At 38.5% G+C, this 20965-nt stretch overlaps 1 protein-coding gene across 1 annotated transcript in view; it reads left to right on the forward strand.

Moving 5' to 3' along the window:
• The window catches only part of IPO9 (importin 9), a 40479-nt gene extending 20437 nt beyond the window's left edge, over nucleotides 1-20042 (forward strand). The window contains exons 11-24 of the mRNA XM_063144453.1: nucleotides 819-917; nucleotides 1815-1921; nucleotides 5059-5198; nucleotides 5898-6057; nucleotides 6249-6475; nucleotides 8051-8199; nucleotides 8883-9011; nucleotides 10036-10311; nucleotides 10840-11006; nucleotides 12801-12934; nucleotides 14044-14163; nucleotides 15282-15386; nucleotides 16650-16726; nucleotides 19389-20042. Coding sequence (XP_063000523.1) covers nucleotides 819-917; nucleotides 1815-1921; nucleotides 5059-5198; nucleotides 5898-6057; nucleotides 6249-6475; nucleotides 8051-8199; nucleotides 8883-9011; nucleotides 10036-10311; nucleotides 10840-11006; nucleotides 12801-12934; nucleotides 14044-14163; nucleotides 15282-15386; nucleotides 16650-16726; nucleotides 19389-19499 — 2001 coding nt within the window. The 3' untranslated portion in view covers nucleotides 19500-20042. The remainder of the gene's footprint in view (nucleotides 1-818; nucleotides 918-1814; nucleotides 1922-5058; nucleotides 5199-5897; nucleotides 6058-6248; nucleotides 6476-8050; nucleotides 8200-8882; nucleotides 9012-10035; nucleotides 10312-10839; nucleotides 11007-12800; nucleotides 12935-14043; nucleotides 14164-15281; nucleotides 15387-16649; nucleotides 16727-19388) is intronic.
• Nucleotides 20043-20965: the final 923 nt, after the last annotated feature.

The following is a 20965-nucleotide window of genomic DNA, read 5'->3' on the forward strand; positions in this document are numbered from 1 at the left end:
TGGCATCAAAATTAGTGTTTTTTTCAGAAGAACTGCTTATCAAAGTATGAGTGATAAGTGGGAAGCTTTGCCAGGCTACTTATCAAATAGTTTATTAAAGTGTGGGAAGTATTTAGCATTTACTTTATCTACGTTACTGTTTGTGGTTGGGTTCACACAACATGACAAGCCACAATATGGGTTGAGTGTGGGCTGTTAAATCTTGCGGTGTTGTGAAAACCCACCCATGCTAACAAATCATGGTTTGTTAACAACAAACTCACAAAGAGAACCCATGATTTGTTGTTGGATTGTGAACTGTGGATTGTTCGTGGTTAACATACCATAGTTTGTTAGCGTGGTTAGGTTCACACAATAGAACAACCCATGGTTCAGTGGCAACCCTCACTCAACCCATACTCTTGCTTGTAGTGTTGTGTGAACCAGCCTTAGTGTAGCCCAGGGGTGGGCAGCTGGTGGCCTTCCAAATGTTTTGGCCTACAACTTCCATGAGCCATAGTTAGCATAGCCAATGGCTAGAGATGATGGAAGTTGTCAGCCAAAACACCTGGAGAGCAATAAGTTTCCTACCCCTGGTTACTGCATTAACTGTTCTGGAAAAAGTATTGAATGAAAGAACGAATTACTGTTCCAAGAACAAAGAGTAACTTGTTTATCATTCCTTCTGCCTTTTGCAGCCATATAAACACATATTTCACTGAATGAATGTGCTCTCGGAAAACTAACATTGGAATCTTTCGTACATGGCAATTGGTTTGTTTATGAGTAGTCCCAAAGAGTCTCTGATAAATTACTGGCCTACTGTGATTTCTTTTCAGATAAAAGTCTGGACTGCAAACCCACAACAATTTGTTGAGGATGAAGATGACGATACATTTTCTTACACCGTTAGAATTGCTGCACAAGACTTATTGCTGGTAAGAGAGAACATGCAGTATTCTGAAAGAGCTAAACTAAGGGTGGGGAACGTGTGGCCTTCCAGATGTTGTTGGACTACAAGTCCCATCATCCCTGACCATTGGCTAAGGCTGTTGGGAATCGTTCAAGATTTGGAAAGCCACAGGTTCCTCACTTCTGATCTAAACAACAATGGTAAATGGTGGTCTTTCACATAGAGCTTACATCTATTGTATACATATAGAGCTTCAAATGCTTGGAACTTGAATAGATGTATATGTCATACTATTTTGTTTAGAGCCACTTTGGTCCAGAGGTAGAGGTTTTGGCCTGAGAATACAATAAGTTGGAGGGCAATTAATGGCCCATCTTAAAAAAGAGAACCATGAGTGTCATGAAGGAGGGAATATTATTTACTTTTTTTTGCCAGAGGCTTAGGGCAGAATTAGACATTATTGAGGTTGTAGCTTCTTTCAAACTATTTCTCCTTGGTAACATCTAGTTTAAAGCAACAGTTGACGTGATGCATCTTGATCAGTGTTTCCCTGCTTCCTTGTTCTTGGCAGCCAATGAATTGGTCCATCAGGCAAGTGCTGTGTGTGATGATGTCAACTCATGCTGGGAGGCATGGGAGAGAGACAAGTCAGTAGCAGCCATTATGTTTAATCCCTGTTCTGTCCCCATCCTTGGCCATCACTGTATTCCCTTTGGATACTTTACTAAGCATCCATCAATCTGTGTCAATTTGAAATACAGAACGAAGACCGTAGACACTTTGATTAGCAGTTTGGCCAGATTCTCTGTGCTCTGAGGCCATGCAGTATAATTTCCAGCTTAGTTTTTGGCAAGGTATAGTGATATGAAAGTCCCCTTTGTCTTCTCTACAAAATGTCAGCTATTGTCATACTTCTGTTTAGGCTGTAGCAGCTGATTTCCAGAATGAGAGTGCAACAGCTTTGGCTGCAGCAGCTACAAGACACTTGCAAGAAGCTGAGCAGGCTAAAAACAGTGGTGCTGAGCATTGGTAAGATTGTTTTTATCTTTAGTCTCAGAGTCAGTATGCCTCTCAATACCAGTTCTTGCTGGGGAATAAGAGTGGTGGGTGCTATTGCACTCACGGCCTGCTTATGGGCTTCCCATAGGTATATGATTGGCCAATGTGGGAACAGAATGCTACACTATGTAGGCTTTTGGTCTGATCCATCATGGCTCTTCTTACATCCTTTCGGGCAATTTCTGCAGATAACATACAATGAAAACAAATCAGAATTTTGTTCTGTAGCTGAATAATCAAGTTAGAAATGAAGTCCGGAACTACTCTGGTAGCGATTGTCCACTTACTTGCATCTGCAGGTGATCGGGAAGCATTAGTGAATAAACTAATAAAGTTCAAGTCAGCAGCCTGGAATAAACTTGTTTACTTTCTAAACACTTTTTGTTTAACTCTCAGGTAACTGGATTTGGGTTACCATTTTAATATTGTACATATTCACCAACTTGTCTTCCATAAACTGCAGAAGGGCATAGTTGATAGCCAGCAGAATATGTGCTATTGGAGGACATCAAGGTGAATGATAGTAAGGGTGGTAAAATGTCTCATGGTAGTAATGAACAAGTCTGTCACTTACTGACTTCATCAGAAATCTTCATTCTACAAATATGATTAATCAGATTTTATTACCAAGATAAGATGCTGATCTGCCTAGGTTTAATGTGGTTTTAATCTTGTTTAATATTTTAAGATGGTGTTTTTATGTTTTTCTACATTGTTTTTATCTGAATTGCTATATACCTCCTTGGTGAGATTTGGGGAAAGGTGATATATAAATATTATTAACAAGTAAATAATACCTATAGGATGAGGATTGTGACAAAAAGTACCTCTTCTACTTTCCAAATGCTGGAACAATAAACATGCATCTTGGAACAGGAATACGGGTTTTAGAAGGGATGATGGCACAAATAAATATATGCAGTATCACAGTGGCACAGGCCATGAGAGCCAAGGAATCACGCTATCATAGAGTCTGTTGTGTATACTTGTGGAAAGTGTCCTCCATGAATTTTGGCATGGTACTTGATATTCTGGGAGTGATTTGAGTCACTATTGTACTTTCTGTGATAGTAAAATTCTCTCTCTCTCTTTCATCAAATAAAATAATGCTTGACATTGGACAACGTTTGGACAATCAAATGACATTTTTGTTTGTTTGGACCAGTCAAATACCAATGCTACTTACTATAAAAAATCAAAATAAATAACATTGAGAAAATCACAACATAAAGCCAGAGGAAAAAACACCCACTCATATGAGATAGACTGGTTTCACACATCGCGCTAAGCCACAAGGGGTCGTTATCATGTGTGGCCATAGAATGACTTAGCATTATGTCCAAACCCAGAGCAGTTTTTCCGTCATGAGTAGTTTTGTGCAAACAAGCCCCCTAAGAACCCATGGCGTGTAATAGGGTTGTTTAGGGTGGCTTGTTCTCAGAGTGACTTTGTGTGACATCCAAATGCAGCAGAGCAATTCTTCCATTGGCAGTCAGGAACGGCTAGGGAGCCAACAACAAGAGTAGCAAAAAACCCTGCTGTTCCTCGCGATCTTCCTCTTCCCTTCTCAGCCTCAGGATGGATTTTTAATTTATTTTGGTAGGAATCTTAAAGAAAGGACACCAAAGAGTGTCCCTAATATTTTCACAAGTTATTTATTTTTTGCTCCTGTGCAGGAGTGAATGTCTGCTACTTGGAATTTTGCATAATTTCCCCCTGTTTTACTGCTCTGCCATGAATTTTGTGCAGTTTTAACTTCCGTTGTACTGCTCTGCCAAGAATTGTGTACCATGAAAGTTATGGGTTTTTTTACAGTCTTGCTCACTGTCATGTACATCTGACAGAGACCAGTGAAGGGTTGTGACAAGCATGTTGGAAGCCAAAAGTCACTGGTGGCTGTAAGAGAGAAGGAGCTTTAGAGACAGGTAATATTACTTCAGTGTAACATGAAGCAGCTTTAAAAAAAGATGTTCACTAGCAAAGGAAGTGATGAAGTGGAGGACATTGAGAAGAGGGGGTATAGGTATGGTTCACCAACAGCACTCTTGCACAAGAGCTCAAGACCCTGCCCACCCGCCAAGTTTGTATAGTTTCCGAACGTGTTCCTGCATTCATAAGGTCTCTTTTTGTGATCTGATGTGTGGGAGAGGGAGTTGTCCCTGGGAACCCCAATGGACCAATTTCAGAAAAGGGGCTGAGTTAGGGTACAAGGAAACAATTTCTGCCATAAAGGCTCCTGGGCTATGTGCCAGCCTAGAGGACTGAGAGGGGCTGAAGGAGAAACAAGCCACAGGAAATTGCTGAGTGGGCAATCATCTGCTGGGAGTAATGGACAAGTCACCCACCCACCATGGCTTCTTCTCAGGGTGGCTTAGCACGATGTGTGAATATCTCGTATAACAGTCAATCCAACTCCTGTTTTCTTTAAATAAGACTACTGACTCGGAGCCCTTTACCTATCTATGCCCTGCCAGGAAGAGCCAGACGAGGTGAGAGGAAGACAGAGGCAATTTCACTTCTCTTCCTTCGTTTAAAATACAAAAAAGCAGCTAGATTGGCCTCTGAATTAATCTTTTGGTGGTCGGGAAACGGACTGGAGAGGCTGTAGGATACTGCATATCCCCTCCCTGCTCACTAACACACACCCTTTTCTCCCTCTCAAAATTCTCTTACAAGGTTGCTTTCCATGGGGGTTGGGGAGTGGAGAGAAGATCCATAGCATCCTATGGTGCCCCTGACTATATCTAGGGGCCATCGGATTACTCTCTAAAGTCATAATTGGGGAAGGGTAATGCTAATATAGTAATATTAGTAGTAAAGACTAAACTGATTTAAAATACTGTTTATGCCAGTCCAAGATGACTTGATTTTTCCAGTTACCACCTCAGGTGAATCAAAGCTGCACCTGCTAAACTACATCTGTAGCAAATTGCATCTCAGTTCTCTCTCATTTTAATTTCAAGTATACAATAGACCATCTTTGCAAATCTATCTTTACAAATATGTACTTTTATGTTATTGATATTAGCAAACATACTTTTATAATTTCCCTAGAAGTAAATTAGAAAAATGAATATTGGAAAATCCAAGTCATTTATTTATTGCAGGTGGAAGATACATGAAGCCTGTATGCTGGCTCTAGGTTCAGTCAAATCTCTTATCACAGACAGTGTGAAGAATGGCAGGATACACTTTGACATGCATGGATTTCTAACAAATGTTGTTCTTGCAGACCTCAACCTGTCAGGTATTTCAACATTTGATTTACTGATTGATGCCTAGAAAATAAAGAGCAGAAATTCAAGAGGCTTCCTAAGTTTTTGTGTGGTTGAAGAAATTAATTATTTGGGGCAGCATGCTGTAATGCACAGAAATATATGAGAAAGGTTCTGTAGTTGTGAGTTCTTTTGCCTTTCTATTTTCATTCGGAATGAGATTAATTCATAAATTGCTGGTCTCTAATCTTAGTCTGTTTGAAATAACAGCAATTAATGAGGGCTTCAAAGCAGGAGAGGCAGTGGCTTTCGCCTCCCCTGCACCTCCTCATACCTTGCAAATAGAAACCGTTGCTAATCTTTTAAAACTCATAGCTCTGGAAGCATTGTACGTCTCTTCTATGCTTCCCCACATCAAGGGAAAAGGAGGGATGCATATGTGCTCCCAAAGGTTTTGGATACCTTGCTATCTTGCACCACAGTAATACTTCATCCCAGCCCCTGCACATTGTGCACAGAAAGGAGAGATGTTCATGTAGACTCAGTAATTGCTTGATTTTACCTGCCCTAGATACTTCCATGTGTGCAGTTAAGCATTAATAATAAGGTGTCTTATTTGTTTACTGTATCCCTGAAAAAGCTCTTCTTGTTAATATTCAGGACCCTGCTGTTTAACAATAATTCTGAAGGAGGAATGCAATAGCAATGACACTAGCACTTTTTTCTTCCAGTGTCCCCTTTTCTGCTCGGTCGTGCTCTTTGGGCAGCCAGTCGTTTCACAGTTGCAATGTCTCCAGAGCTCATCCAGCAGTTCCTACAAGCCACAGTCAGTGGTCTTCATGAAACTCAACCCCCTTCTGTGCGAATTTCTGCAGTAAGGGCTATTTGGGGGTATGTAGATCAGGAAATAACAGATTTTAGTTGATTTGTAGGCTCATATGAGAAAAAGTTTAAAATCCAGAATTTCCCATTATGACTGATGAAGTACTGAACCTGTATTTTTGAATCTGTGATTGTGAGAAAGAGTGCGCACTGTTATTATATTACTGACCTTGTTGATGTTTTCTGGATTTTTCTTCTAGCTACTGTGACCAATTGAAGATCTCTGAAAGCACCCATGTCTTACAGCCTTTCCTTCCCAGTATCCTAGATGGACTGATCCACTTAGCAGCTCAGTTTAGTTCAGAGGTCCTCAATCTTGTGATGGAAACACTTTGCATTGTCTGCACAGTAGATCCAGCATTTACAGCAAGTGTAGAGAACAAGATCTGCCCCTTCACCATTGCAATCTTTCTCAAATATAGTAATGGTATGTTCCTAGACAAGCTCTTGAGGTTAAACTTATGGATACATATATCTTCCAAAAATTGTGTGCAACAAACACAACAATAATCTATTAAATTATTAATAATTATTATTATACAAGGAAGATATTGTATTCATTAGAGAATTATGCTGGTGTTGGCTTTTTCAGTGACTGAGTTTTCAGACAACACAATAACCCACACTCAAAGGATTCAGTATTGGTTGTGTGTGGGTTGTCTTTGAACAATGTTAAAACATGAGTTGTCAAATTGGCTCAACCCAGCCAAGCTAACAAACCATGGTTTGTTAATCAGGAACAAATCACACTTCACAATCAAACTTCACATGAGTTCTCTTCATGGTTTGTTCATGGTTAACAAACCATCATTGGTTAGCACAGCTGGGTTGAGACATGATAACTCACAGTTCAACGACAACCTGTACTCAACCCTTGAATGTGGGTTTTTGTGTTTTCTGAACCCAGCCAGTGTCTCATTGTGAAAGACAACAAGGAAACCCATCTTGGTTGGTAAAATCCAGTAAGAAATGTATAGCTGTATTAGAGCCTTGGTATTAGCATAACAAATCTATAAATGACTTTAAGCCTGTTTTCTCAGTCTGAATATTTATCAGAGATTTTGAGGTGTCAACAGTTGAAATCTATGCATTTTTATACCCAGTTCTGGTAGCACCTCTTCCAGCCTTTGTGTTTAAATAATAACTGTCAGCTAGTTAGCAAGGAACAAATGTTAACTTTTTATGTATAATTGGATGCCGACCTCAACTAGCAAGTAAAGTATGTCTTAGTTAATATTGTACTTAACTTCGGGAATTGGAAAGGACTAGATATAATTTAGTTTCTTTAACGCCTTGTGGTTTTCTGCAGCCAGGCTTATGTGTTGCTATACATTGCACTAAAGACAAATCCTGAATATAAACATACTTTTTCTACTGCTGAGTCCTTATTCTTAACTTTTAATTAAATATTAAGACATGGGGCAATTCAATTAGTCTAATACATCAAAGGTGCAATCCTATGTACGTTCAAACAGAAAAAGTCTGAACTGGGGAATGCTTTTAATTTTTGTGAACCGCCCAGAGAGCTTTGGCTATTGGGCAGTATAAAAATGTAATAAATACATAAATAAATAAATGCTGGCTGGGGAATGCTGTGAGTTGTAGGACTTTTTCTTGTCTAAACATGCATAGGATTGCACTCTAAGAAAGCTGTTGGGGAGTATGGAGGTCTGTTCTCGCTATGTAAGAGGCATGAAAACATCCTGTTAAAAGTATTGTTCAGGAGTTTTGAGTTTCTTATAATGAGTGCATTCCCTCCCCACATGCAACCACTGAAGCAGGAAGATCACTTGTTGGAGCTGTGTCTTCCCTTTATGACATTTAATAATTTTAAATAAACCCTGCCATACTCAAGTAAAAAGGGAGACTTTTCCAGATATCCTAGAAGAGCTTTCTCTTTACTCTAGCAACATTTAAAACAAATGTGTTGCGTTTTCATACTGTAATAGTGTGATTTTATCTAGGTATTTCTCAGTAATCATTGATGTTTTTCTTGCTTTAGATCCTGTTGTTGCCTCTCTTGCCCAAGATATTTTTAAGGAACTAGCACAAATAGAAGCCTGTCAAGATGCAATGCAGATGAGATTAATTCCAACTCTTGTCAGTATCATGCAGGCTCCTGCTGATAAGATTCCAGCAGGGCTTTGTGCAGTAAGTATCAAAATAGGAAGTCCTCTACATAGTCTCCAATGTTTGTAAAACGTAGAAACATTTATTCCTAAGATACTGCTGAAAAATACATTTTCTCATGGGAGAGGAGGGAATATGTGTTTTAAGAAAAGTGCACATGCCTAGTCCTCCTCCTTTTAAGTTTCATTGCCTTATCTCAATAACTGTTCGTGATAAAATTGAACCTTCAACCTGTTATTTATTAGGGCTTGCTTCCAGGATAAGTGGCATATTTCACACAGGATTTGATCCATATTAAGTTAGTTGAACTTGGCTCTCCTTGAAATCAATTGGACGTGTTATGACTAATTTGTCCCATTGATTTCAATGGAGCCAACTCACAGACACTAAAACTACTATTTTTCTTACTACTGTTGAAGTTACCATCTTGAAGAATCTTGGTTTAGTATTTTGAGGATGACAGAATTGATTCCTGCAAACTGATCTGTCTCATAAATGAATTGAGTTTTCTTCACTGAAAAATATGAAATATTTAGGTGCTTCAATGCTGATGTTAATCTCTTTAACCCAGCAATAATCTGCTCCCAAATTGGAAATAAAACTGCATACTTTTTATATTTTAATAAATGTAGGATGAATTCATCCTGTCATTGTTCTGGGCCTCCTTATTTCACCTTCTGTCTCTGAACTTTTCTCTTTTTCAGACTTCGATAGACATATTAACAACTGTTGTGAGAAATACTAAACCTCCCCTTTCGGAGCTCTTAATTTGCCAAGCTTTTCCTGCTGTGGCTCAGTGCAGCCTGCATACAGATGACCATGCTACCATGCAGGTAATATTTTTGGGAAAAGAGAGGAGGTTTGTTAGGTTATATGTTGTACATAATCTGTGTTCAAGGGAGCCACTTCATTCTGAATAGCATGTTTGGATTTGTGGAGTAGAAAAGGCAACCAACTCCATTATTGAAAAAAAATGAGGTATCTCTTATGTTTATTAATACAATTTCAGGTGTGATATGCACCTTTCACATTTGAAATTTACCTTGCGTAATCCCCAATAGTACTAGAACTAGCAAGCAACACCTGCCTCTCTATCTCTCTCTTCTGATGATTTTGTTTGTTTCAGTATGTGACTGAATGGAGTAAAGACACCCCCCCAAAAAAAGATGAAATATAGCCAAGGGGTACTATTCAGGAAGAGGTTGTGTGCTTGTTAGGTCCAAAGAGAGCATGGCTAAACATTGGGCAAACTTTACTGACCTTGATTTCCAGAGAGAGGTACTTTCTACACAAATCCAAAATTATAGCTCAAAAAGCATACATCAATATTTAAATTAATTTGTTGTGAAAGCCTTTCAATCATGTCTTTGTTTCTTCATGTTGGAACTGATACTAAAATTTTTGCATTTCAGGATAGCTCAGTGCTCACTTCTTTTACATTTCCAGAGTTGCATCCTTAGCATCTGGGTGGCTATTTATCATGTGTATAACTTCAGACCCACTTGGATATGGCTCTAGGTTTTGTCTCCCATGCAGCAGTGTTCAGGGCCAAAACTGTAGTGTTTGTCTTCAGGCCATTCTCTGGATGTTTAGAGCATGAGTTCAAAACTTTGTCATAACAAATTCTCTCCAGGTGCAATGTGTGTCAAATAAGAATGATTTGGTAATGCTCATGCTTGTCCCCTAGCCCTGTACTGGGGATTTGGTGGGAAAGGGAGGTCATGTGGAAATATCTTATGCATCTTATTTAGCTCACCCATACAATCCCACCCTTTTCTTCTTTTATGCTTATAATGCATTTTGTTGAATGACTGAACTGTTGGTGAATTCTGATTATACGTTGTATTGTTCATTCAGAATGGTGGTGAGTGTCTGCGTGCATACATCTCAGTAGCTCTGGAACAAATTGCACAGTGGCATGATGAGCAAGGCCACACTGGACTATGGTATGTGATGCAAGTGGTGAGCCAACTTCTAGATCCACGCACCTCAGAATTCACAGCTGCCTTTGTAGGCAGATTAGTTTCCACATTGATTTCCAAAGCAGGAAGTGAATTGGGAGAGAATTTGGACCAGATTCTGAGAGCAATTCTTAGTAAAATGCAACAAGCAGAAACACTCACTGTAATGCAGGTAAGGAGGCTGACAACTAGTGGAAATCTTGATTAGAAGTTACTAGAATAAGAAGCCTTACCCATATCACGTCATGTATTTAAGTATAATGTTATACATGAAACTGGCATTCAAATTTTTCACAAAGCAAAGGAAGTTTGGTAATGGGTGCATTCACTAGTGCCAAACAAGGAGGTATTCTGGGTGTTAGTGGCTGTGTAAAATTCAAATTCAAAAATCCATTGCCTCTGTAATAGAACTCTGAATGGCACATCTACTAAAATTATTATGAAGCAGCACCATGTAAGGTAGCTAGAATTCTTAGTAGTTCAACTAGGATATGATTTTCTAGAACAGTAATAATGGAATATATGAAGATAAGATGTTTTATAATTTACCCTTTGGCTTTTTTGTGTATGAAGTTCAGTGACTGTTTCTGTACTTTAAATTTTTGTAAACAGTTAATCTGAGTTTTAAGCTTTGGCAAAGCCACTGAACTTCCAGAAATACAAACATAAAAATATCTCCATTACTTTTTCTCTCTTGCAGTCTTTGATCATGGTATTTGCTCACCTGGTTCATTCTCAGCTGGAACCACTACTAGAATTCCTTTGCAGTCTACCTGGGCCAACAGGCAAGCCTGCTCTGGAGTTTGTAATGTCAGAGTGGATGAGTCGACAACACTTGTTCTATGGGCAATATGAAGGCAAGGTCAGGTAAGGCATTCCATTATCACAGTGTGTGCCCTAAAGACCAGAGCATCCTCATTCTTTTCATTTGAAAAAGATTTCTGTGTCACTATAGAGAAAAATTATTTGATCCTGATTTTGTTTCAATGAACAGCTTTTGGAAGACAAACCACTGTTTGTTATGTTTGCATGTAATGGGAAGCTGTGATTTGTTCTAAAGTGAAAATATAAGCTTCCTCTCACAGGAGGAGGGGGAGTGCATGAAGCCTAGGTTTGTGCAAGCACATTCACAATAATCTTAAACACAGTTTAGAGAATTGTTTGAACCAGATCTATCACTGTTGTATTCTTATTCTGTTTGCTGTTGCCTATTAAGTGTCAACCCATGGCCAAATCCAGGCCCCAGGTTGAAAATAGGCCCCAGCCCAATTGCCAACCTTGAAGCAAAAGAAGCATCAGGAAAGTGATAACTATGGCAACATAATGTGCTGCGGGGTGTGGGGATTTGAGAACTGGCCCACCATCTTTTTGCTTGATTCCCAAAATGAGAAAACACGTTGCTGAACAGTGATGTAAAAGCCATTGTAATATAAGAGCTATTTTGAGTGTCTGAAGCTTCTCAGGCAGATGTTGGTTAACACCTCAAGGCCTTTGATAATCAGCTGCTTTGTGGCCTTATTGTTTAAGGCTTAATGTTTGAGGTTCACAGAATTGCCACTGTGTTAAGAGTTACAGAGAATTAGAACACCTAGAGGGGAAAAATCTTGTAATAAAATTGCTAGGTAGAGATTGTATACCTGTACAAGTACTCTTTGCCTTATTGTCAAGAGCCCTGACAATAGGCATTTCCTGCACAAATAGTTTTTCAATTCTTGTTCACCAACTTTGATATCCTTAAGGTTACAAAAGCACAAAGGATAGTTACGAGATTCAGGTCTGAAAAAGGGTTAGAAATATAGGAAGCTGCCTTATAATATTGGTCCATTTAACAGTATATTGTGTACACTGACTAGCAACAGCTCTCCAGGGTTTCAGATAGGAATATTTCCCAGCCCTGCGTGGAGATGCTGGAGATTGAACCTGGGACCTTTTGCATGCAAAGCATGTGCTCCACTACTGAGCCGTGGCCCTTCCTCTAGGGTTCTTTCCCTTTTTCACTAGATAAGAGTTGATGGAAATGCCTCTTGGTTGCTGTTGCAGTCTGAACTTGTAGACACATTCTAAAGTGGAAAACTTACTGTGCAATCCTATACACGTCCATTGAATTCCGTTGGTCTTCCAGGTAAGTGTGTATAGGATTGCAGACCAAAATGTTTTGTTTAGCGCATTTGTACATTTCATAAACATAAGTTCCAGAGCGGTTTGAACTGGCGACATACAACTTAAATCGCAAAAACCAAAAATATACAATAAATAAATAAAGCCATGAAACAACGGAGTAGAAAATTTCCAAAATTGTCATTGGGGAAGGGGGCAGATCCCTTCAATGTTGAGTGTTTGTATTTAAGTACCCTAATTGGAGAGCCTGTTATCCTTCATTTCCCGTAGCATTTGTTCACTTGTTTATGATAGCACACCTCAGAATTATTTAGATCTATCAGGCAACCAAAACCTGAGCCCCATATCCTGGAAGTACCCCAGGAAGCTCCATGGGCTATATTGGGGAGCCCAGCAAGCTAAGGGTTCTGCGTCTCTGTCTTAATGTAATGGATGCTGTTGGGTCAATTTCTGCACATATATTTTGTGTAGGTGATTCTTATAAATAGAGTGATTCTAAGCATGAAGATGATTTTCAAGTACATTCTTTTTTAAAAAATTCAGCTCTGTAGCCCTGTGTAAACTCCTCCAGTATGGTATCAACACAGACGACAAGCGACTCCAGGATATTAGGGTAAAAGGAGAAGAAATATTTAACATGGAAGAAGGAATTCGCACACGATCAAAAGCAGCCAAAAGTGAGTTTTAAAATACGCTCTCAAGACTGAATCATCCATATACAAGCGGCCTAAAAAGAGCTTTACAAGTTTTGACACTTAATGTAATGTGTACAAGTCCAATCAAAACCAATGAGACTTATGTGCCACTGGCAGAGAATTCAAAGTTCTGGTTGTCATATACAAATGACTGGCTATCTTTCTGGTCTTCAAACTAATATATAATGAAAATCTTACAGTTAACAATAGTTATAATAATGCTTCAATGTATTGGCCAGCTTTGTTACTAAGTCCCCAGATGTTCCTAGGCTGCAAAAAAAACAAAAAACGATTTCTGCATTTTACACATAAGAAGGACACCTCTTATGAATAAAAGGCAGGCTATTAAAAACAGGCAGGCTAGAAGCGCACTTCCTCCTCTACAGCCCTAGTTGGTCGACTCTTCCTCCAGGGCTGTCATGTGGAGTCCAGATGTTCTCTGGTCAAATGATTTGGGCATGAGGTGCTTGCATGGAAGCTGATTGGACTGGTGCTGTATCAAAGTGCTGTATCCCTAATTCAGCAGCCCAATCAGTTTCTGTACTTGGCCTAGAGGAAGTGATTTTACTTCCCCTGCAGCCAATGAGGCTGGCAAAACAGAGTGCTCTGTCCTAGCCTGATCACTTGCCTGGACAGAATTCTATGTACTCTTATGCGTGGAATTCCTGCTTGCTAGTGTCAATTGGGTGAGTGCTAAAGACAAGATTAGCATTGGTAATGCTTGGTAAGATGGAGTAAACAATTGTCAACTTATAACTGCTGTTATGCTATATATAACAAGTGTTATATTTTGAATAATAGGATACAATGATGATTAGTATAAAAAGGATCTGCATATAGCCATCCAATTGCCCAGATGTTGCAAATGTCACAGCTCAGCATGCTCTACTTTATTCATGTTTTCTGTACTCATGATAAAAGGATCGTGGTGCATGTTAAGCGTTGAAAGGAGTGTACTACTGCTGTTTTCTTTGACTGACATTTTGGAATGTCTCTTCAATCAATTGTGAGAATATACTTAACTGCATTGAGTTTCCTGAGAGTTCTTTATACAAATATATATAAATACATGCTTTGTTCTATGCCCTCAGATCCTGAACGCTGGACAAACATTCCTTTGTTAGTTAAAATCTTAAAGCTGATAATAAATGAACTTTCTAACGCAATGGAAGCAAATGCTTCTCGACAAACTGCTGCAGAATGGAGCCAAGGTACTATATTGATGTGACTTCTCACTTTTTCCAATAGTTGCCTTTGGTGGTTAGAGTGTCAGATTAGGTCTGGGAAGATCCATCTTCAATTTTCCACTTATCTGTGAATCTCATGCTTGAGTCAGTCACTGCCTCTCAGCCTAACCTATCTTACAAGTTAGTTGTGATGACAAAATTTTGTGTGTGTGCGCGCACGCGTGCGGTGGTGGGGAGACACACACAAACTATGTAATCCATCTTGAGCTCATTGGTGACAATGGTGGAATATAAATGTAATAAAACTCATAAAAATACAACCATTGCTTCTATAGAACAAAACCTCAGCTATGCCCACAGCACTGCATGAGTTCATATATATATATATATATATATATATATATATATATATATATATGAATGATCCATTGGTTATGAGTTTTCTGAAAACAGTACAATTTTAATTTCTAACCCAGAATTTGGTGGCTTAATATTTTTTAAAATGGGCATATAGAAGGTCAATAGCATGTGAGTATTTTTTGCTAGGCACTAAACAAGGCAAGAATTCAGGTATTTGGCGAATAGGACTTCTTTTTCACAGTGAGAGCTCTGCCGCCTTTATACACCCCAATTCTACCTTTGATGCCCCTAATGTTCTATGGCCCCGTTCAGACAACACGCTAAACCATGCTGCTTAACCACAAAATGGGTTAAGCAGCATGGTTTAGTGTGTTGTTTGAGCAGGGCCTATGTTGTTTTCCTTCGCCAGTGATCAGAAATATTCCACAAATTCACTGTTTTCACTCAGTAGTAGGCAAATTACTACCCTGAACCTAAAACAAATTTACTTAGCAGTAAATACAATCAAAATCTCAATTGTAATTATTTCTAGGTATAGGTGCTTGGGATATAATCATACATTTAAGTATTCCTTATCAAATGTAAGACGTTTGTTTGTTTTGGGGAGTAAGAATTGCAGCTTTCTTGTTATACTGTTTCCTTGGAAATCTACAGCTCTGAAAATTTCAATTTGGGCAATATGGTTCCCTGTTAAAAGTTGATGTCTGGGTGGTACACATTACAGCAAAAACAAAACAAAAAATTGAAGTCCTCATGGAATAATCACTTCTCTTAATTAACAGAGGAATCCAATGATATGTGGGAAGATCAAGAAGATGAGGAGGAAGAAGAGGAGGAAGGGTTAACAGGACAGCTATTGTCAGATATTCTTGCTACAAACAAGTATGGTGAGTGAAGCAGTTTTAAACCTGCCAAGATTATTTTAGGCAAGTGCGAACCTAAGTCTTAGTAAAAACATTTCCCAGGTAACTGTTAGGCAAGGAGATGGGTTCTCAGTGTCAGAGTAGATGTTGATAATTAAAGAAAAATGTTATCTTTTGGAATCAAAACTGAATAATGTAGGTGATTGAACTGGTAGTGCTTACTTTTGTTCCAGACGTTAGGATAAGATTACCATGTGCATCATGGTTCTAAACCAGTTCCAGAGAATGTATTGTGTGTTGAGCAACAGAAGATTATTCTACCTCCTCATGCCACACAAAACACTTTGAAACAAGGGTAGCAGGAAGTTTTCTAAGGAATGCATCGAAAAGGAGGCAGTGAACTTATGTCTGGGCTATACCACTTCAAACTGCAAATAAGGACTCACATAATTGAAAGCCCAATGCAAAAAACATCCCAGCATGTAGAAAAGTAGCATGGCAGGGAGAAACTCAGACTCTTCTCCTTGATATTACAGTTTTCTATATTTAGAAATCTTTAATTTTGTACGGGCAAGCATTCAATCATCCAAGCCCTCATTTGCAGTCTGAAATTATATAGTAGATGCAGATTTGCCATCTCTTGTACTATTTATGAAAACTAGGCCTCAGGAACAGTTTGAAAATTGGATACTTGGAAAGGAGTTGGGAAAACATTATCTGATCATTGTCTTCCTTCATCAACATCTCTGGACTTCCTTAAAGAATTCCACTTTGATATTTTGAGAACTATGTATCTGTAAAGTAGGCTACCTTGGTTTTGCTATAGATTCCTTAAAGGGCAACCCTGTTTAAGCAGTCCCATTATGTTCCTGAGATTAGTTTCTGTACTCAGTGGAACTGTTTCAGTAATGAAAATATAGCCTTAGTTTTGAGGTGGTAGAGTTGATAAAGTCAACTATTATCTCCATTTCAGACAACTATATCACAGTAAAATAATAAACACACAAATAAACAGAAGGAAAAAAATCAAATATTTTCATTGTACTGCTTGGTAATAGGACAAGTAGAAAAACAGAAATGTCTATTTCATTATTTCATTGTTCACTTGTCTCTTCAGACTCAAAATTAAAATATGACAGTTCATTTCAGTGCAAAATAAGGTATCAGAAAAGAGATCTGTGCCTTACATTTGTCTAACTGCTTCAGCTTTTAAAAATGTTTATTTAACTTTGTGTCAGTAGCTCACTTTGTGTAAGTGCTTCACTTTGAACTTTGTTTGCTTTACAGATGAAGATTATTATGAAGATGAGGATGAGGATGATCCAGATGCACTGAAGGATCCTCTGTATCAAATAGACCTACAGGTATTGTGTGTTGCAGTTTCCTTATGCCTTTTTAAAAAAACTTGCTGTGATATCTAGAACAATACCATAAAATATTATTCCCATCTGTATAAAGATGCCCTTGCAACAGCATGCGATAACTGCAACTATGTTTTCAAGTTGTTGTAGCAATAATTAGCAGCAGCATGGAAAAGAATATTTTCAGTACATGGATTAAGTGATGGTCAATAGATAAAGATACTGACAGAGAAATTCTATATTTAAAATAAATAGTACCATTTCTCTTAGCCAAATGCAACTCCCATCACAGCAGGGTGGTTCAACCTGCACAGCTTGAAGCATGTTTAATTACCTAAACCTGATAGTAGGAGCAGTCATGCTTGGAATATTGCCCACTATGGGACCAACTGGAGTTTCCATGCTTCCATTGAAGTTTTGGAGATTCTAAGCATCTTAAAAATCCTGCCAGGTTTGTTCCAGTCATCCTACTGCCGGGAAAGCTTTGAAATCTGTAGTTTCCAAATTAAAATCTTATCCTTATGCCTATGCTGATTCAACCCAGCTGGTGACATTGTCTCCTTTAAGACTTGCTGAATTACAGAGAGTATAGTTGACATAGAATAGCAGCATTATTTATATTTATTATTTATTTAGAGTATTTTTATCCCGCACCTCAGCCAAAAGGCTCTCGGAGCGGCTTACAATGTATCAATAAAGAAGACAGTCCCTACCCTCAGGCTTACATTCTAAAAAAAAGACATGACACACAAGGAAAAGTGGATGGGGAGGGAAGAGGGAGAAAATAAAAAGAAATTAAGGAGACTGTTTAGGCACTGTGGGAAGACCCTGCTCCGTCCTCTAATCTCCCAATGGAAGGGCAAACCAACAGCTCCTTCTTCCCCACAAGGTGAAGGTGTTAGCCCTGGGGGAGGGGTCGAACTGAAGCAGGCTCTGATGGTCCCTGCCTGCTCCAGTCTCCTTCCTGATACGCATGACAGTATATCATAGCTTCATTTGGCCTATATTATTATTATTATTATTATTATTATTATTATATTTATTTATTTGTATTCCGCATTTTGCCCAATGCTGGGCCTCAAGGCGGCGTTACAAAATTAAAACATATTCAATTAAAGCCTATAAATAGAAATATACAAAAGTTTAAAAAAATTAAATACGTTCCAATATTTAAACATTTAAAACACATGACAATTTTAAAAGTCCTAGGCACGGACAGAGGTCCAAATTGTTTGCCAAAGGCCTGCCAGAACAATAAAGTTTTTGCCTGCCTCCGAAAGCACATCAAGGAGGGAGCCAGTCTAGCTTCCCTGGGAAGAGGGTTCCAGAGCACTGGAGCCTTGGGGCAGCAGCTCTCCGCTGATGCAGTTTCTTTGAATTGTTGAAATATTTTGAAATCACACAGGTTCACCTAAGCATTTAGGATTGTTAAAAGCCTGCATTGGACTAAAAGGCAACAATGGAATAGAAAATTCCCTTTTCAGGCACATCTATTGGAGCAGAAGGCTGTAATATAAACTGTAAAAGCTTCCTCTTTGGATCTTAAACTCAGGTTAATCTAGAAAAAATATTATTAAAAGTCCATTGCATACACTCACTCCTGCATCTTAGACCTGAAGTCCTCAAACTGACCTGGTTCTTACATAAAAACAACCTGGAGTATGAGTTGTTGTTGAATCATGGGTTGTTGTTATGTGTGAACCCTGTGCTATGATTTAAGTACGAATTGTTAACCAGAGAAAACTTATAGTTGACAACCCAACAACAAACCAATGGTTCTCTTCTTAAGTTATTCATGGTTAGCAACCCATACTTAAACCATAGTGCAGGCTTCTCACGTAATAGCCTGGATTGTTGTTATATATGAACCAGGCCAATATTTGTGCATTGGCATCCAGACGCTATACAGAATTGTGGGGCCCATTTTTCCTGCAAGGTCTTAAGATCTTGAGTGTCTTAAATGGGTGGTTGCAGGGTGGCTTAGTATGATGTCAAAATTCAGCATGGCTTTTCCACTGTGGGTTGCTTTTCACAAACAAGCCACCCTGAGGACCTATGGCTTGTAGTTAGGTTATTTAGGGTGGCTTGTTCTCATGGTAGCTTGTCGTGTCTGAACCCAACAGAGTCACTTCAGCGTGGGTTGTTTAAAATGATGAGAAAGCCACCTGGCATGAATGGTGAAAAATCCTGTTGGCTCATGAACCACTCCTCATGATCTCACTAATGATGTCCCCTTTCTATTACATCATGAAATGACACTAGTCAATTGACTTCTCCATTTTGTCACCTCCCTAGAGAGAGACACCTTTCTCCCCCCCCCCCCCCAACCTTTGGGAAGATATGGGTAAATTTAACTTTATTTAACTGCATTAAAATGGAGTGGTTATTGTGCTTTAGCAGATTTGAGCAAATCTCCCTGAACATAAAAAACCCACTAAAATTTGCACAAATGTGAAAAATTCTACAAAAAAACCTACTCTGCTAATGAGTGCAAATGCCCACCATAGCTTATTTTCAGGCTGGCTTATCATGATGTTCGAACTCTTTTGTGATCACCCTCTTGCATTAATATTTTGTTCTTCCATATTGCAGGATCTTTCCATGTATAAGTATCTTACACTATCCTTTGGAAGTGGAATTAACTATCTTTTTGTTTTCCTTTTAGGCTTACCTTACGGACTTCTTATGTCAGTTTGCACAGCAACCTTGCTATGCAGTGTTCTCAGACCATCTCAATGAGAATGAGAGAAGAGTTCTTCAGACCATTGGCATATAAATCCGTAGCATTATGATCATATCTGGACAATATTTTTCTGGTCTGTTTCATGTTTTGTGACAAACATGAAATAACTTCCATTATTCACCAGATATTTCAAATATGATTATCTTAATTTTGAAGTACTGTTCCTTATCTTATCATGATGTAGGGTTAAGAGAGAGATTATTGAGAAGGCAACAAAAGGCACATACAGTTTTGCGTATTGGATTCGCACAATTGGAACACTATTCTTCAGATCAGCTTCCCAGGAGATCGTTAAAATAAGGTGCCCTAAAGCCAATTTTCCTCCACTGAAAAGGCACTTCACTGACTTTTACAGCACAGCTTAATGGAATGAGAAGGAGATTGTGGTTTGTAGTTTGTTTGGATGTGTATAGAAACTGGGAAGTTTGTCCCAGTTGGCACTTGTGTTACACAGGGTAAATTATCTTGATCTTCCCATATGACATCTTTTTATAGATACTTGAATGAAATGAAATCCACATACAATGCAAGCATTTGGATTAAAACCTAAAAGAAATAAAATTAAGTTCTATCTTTTTCCATTTGTAGATGGAGGTAAATGGCTTCCACTTCAACTGTCATTTTCATAATTCTTTACTAAAGCGATCATGCACCTATACTGAGCAGACTTGCTACGTAAAAACTCAGTTCCTGTGGTTACTGATGACTTTGGTTTTGCAACCAAACATTTTTATATGAAATCTTGATTGTATTTAACTTGACTATTTGCTTCATGACTACAGTTCTCAAAAGCTTTTTGCTTCTTTCACACACAAGAACTATACAAAACGGCTAAGCTGTAGTCCACAAATTAGTATGTGTATTTTTATAGGGCAGTAAAATTAACATTTACTGGCTAATCTGCAAGTAAGTACAATGATGCATCTCACAACACCTCTTTGCCTTTTTCTCCCTTTTTGGGAAAGTTGAATAAAATTGTTCAAACATACATTGGTATCTTTATTTTTAAAACATTCAGAGAAAAAGTTGTATCCTACGGTCATCTCTGTATAAGCTATTTGTGAAGAACAAATCTTCCTTTAATTGCCACTGAGGGACTGCATCTTTCGCTAATAGTCTGAATTGAAGGGAGTATCTGTATTTTTAATTTGTTGTCTGTACTAGTACAGCTACTGCTCTTTCTGGCATAATGTGTCATACTTTATTAATTTGTCTATGTTGGCTTCACATTGTGTGAAAGTAAATGTTCTAAGAATCAACTTGTATTTAAATAATATTTATGGAGCTTACATAGATGAATCCAACTGGTGCCTTTGAGGTATGGTATGCCTACTTCGTCCTCCAGCAAATTGAAGCAACTATTCAATTTTTCCTTTATCTCAGAAGGAGTTGGGGATGGGTGGAATATGTAATCTCATATGCTAATTTAAAGGCCTCATAATTCACTAAATTCATAAAAATACGCTAGGAATTTTTTACATGAGTTGCGCCTGAAGTCA

The sequence above is a fragment of the Elgaria multicarinata genome, chromosome 1 (assembly GCF_023053635.1).
Source record: "Elgaria multicarinata webbii isolate HBS135686 ecotype San Diego chromosome 1, rElgMul1.1.pri, whole genome shotgun sequence".
Classification (NCBI taxonomy): domain Eukaryota; kingdom Metazoa; phylum Chordata; class Lepidosauria; order Squamata; family Anguidae; genus Elgaria; species Elgaria multicarinata.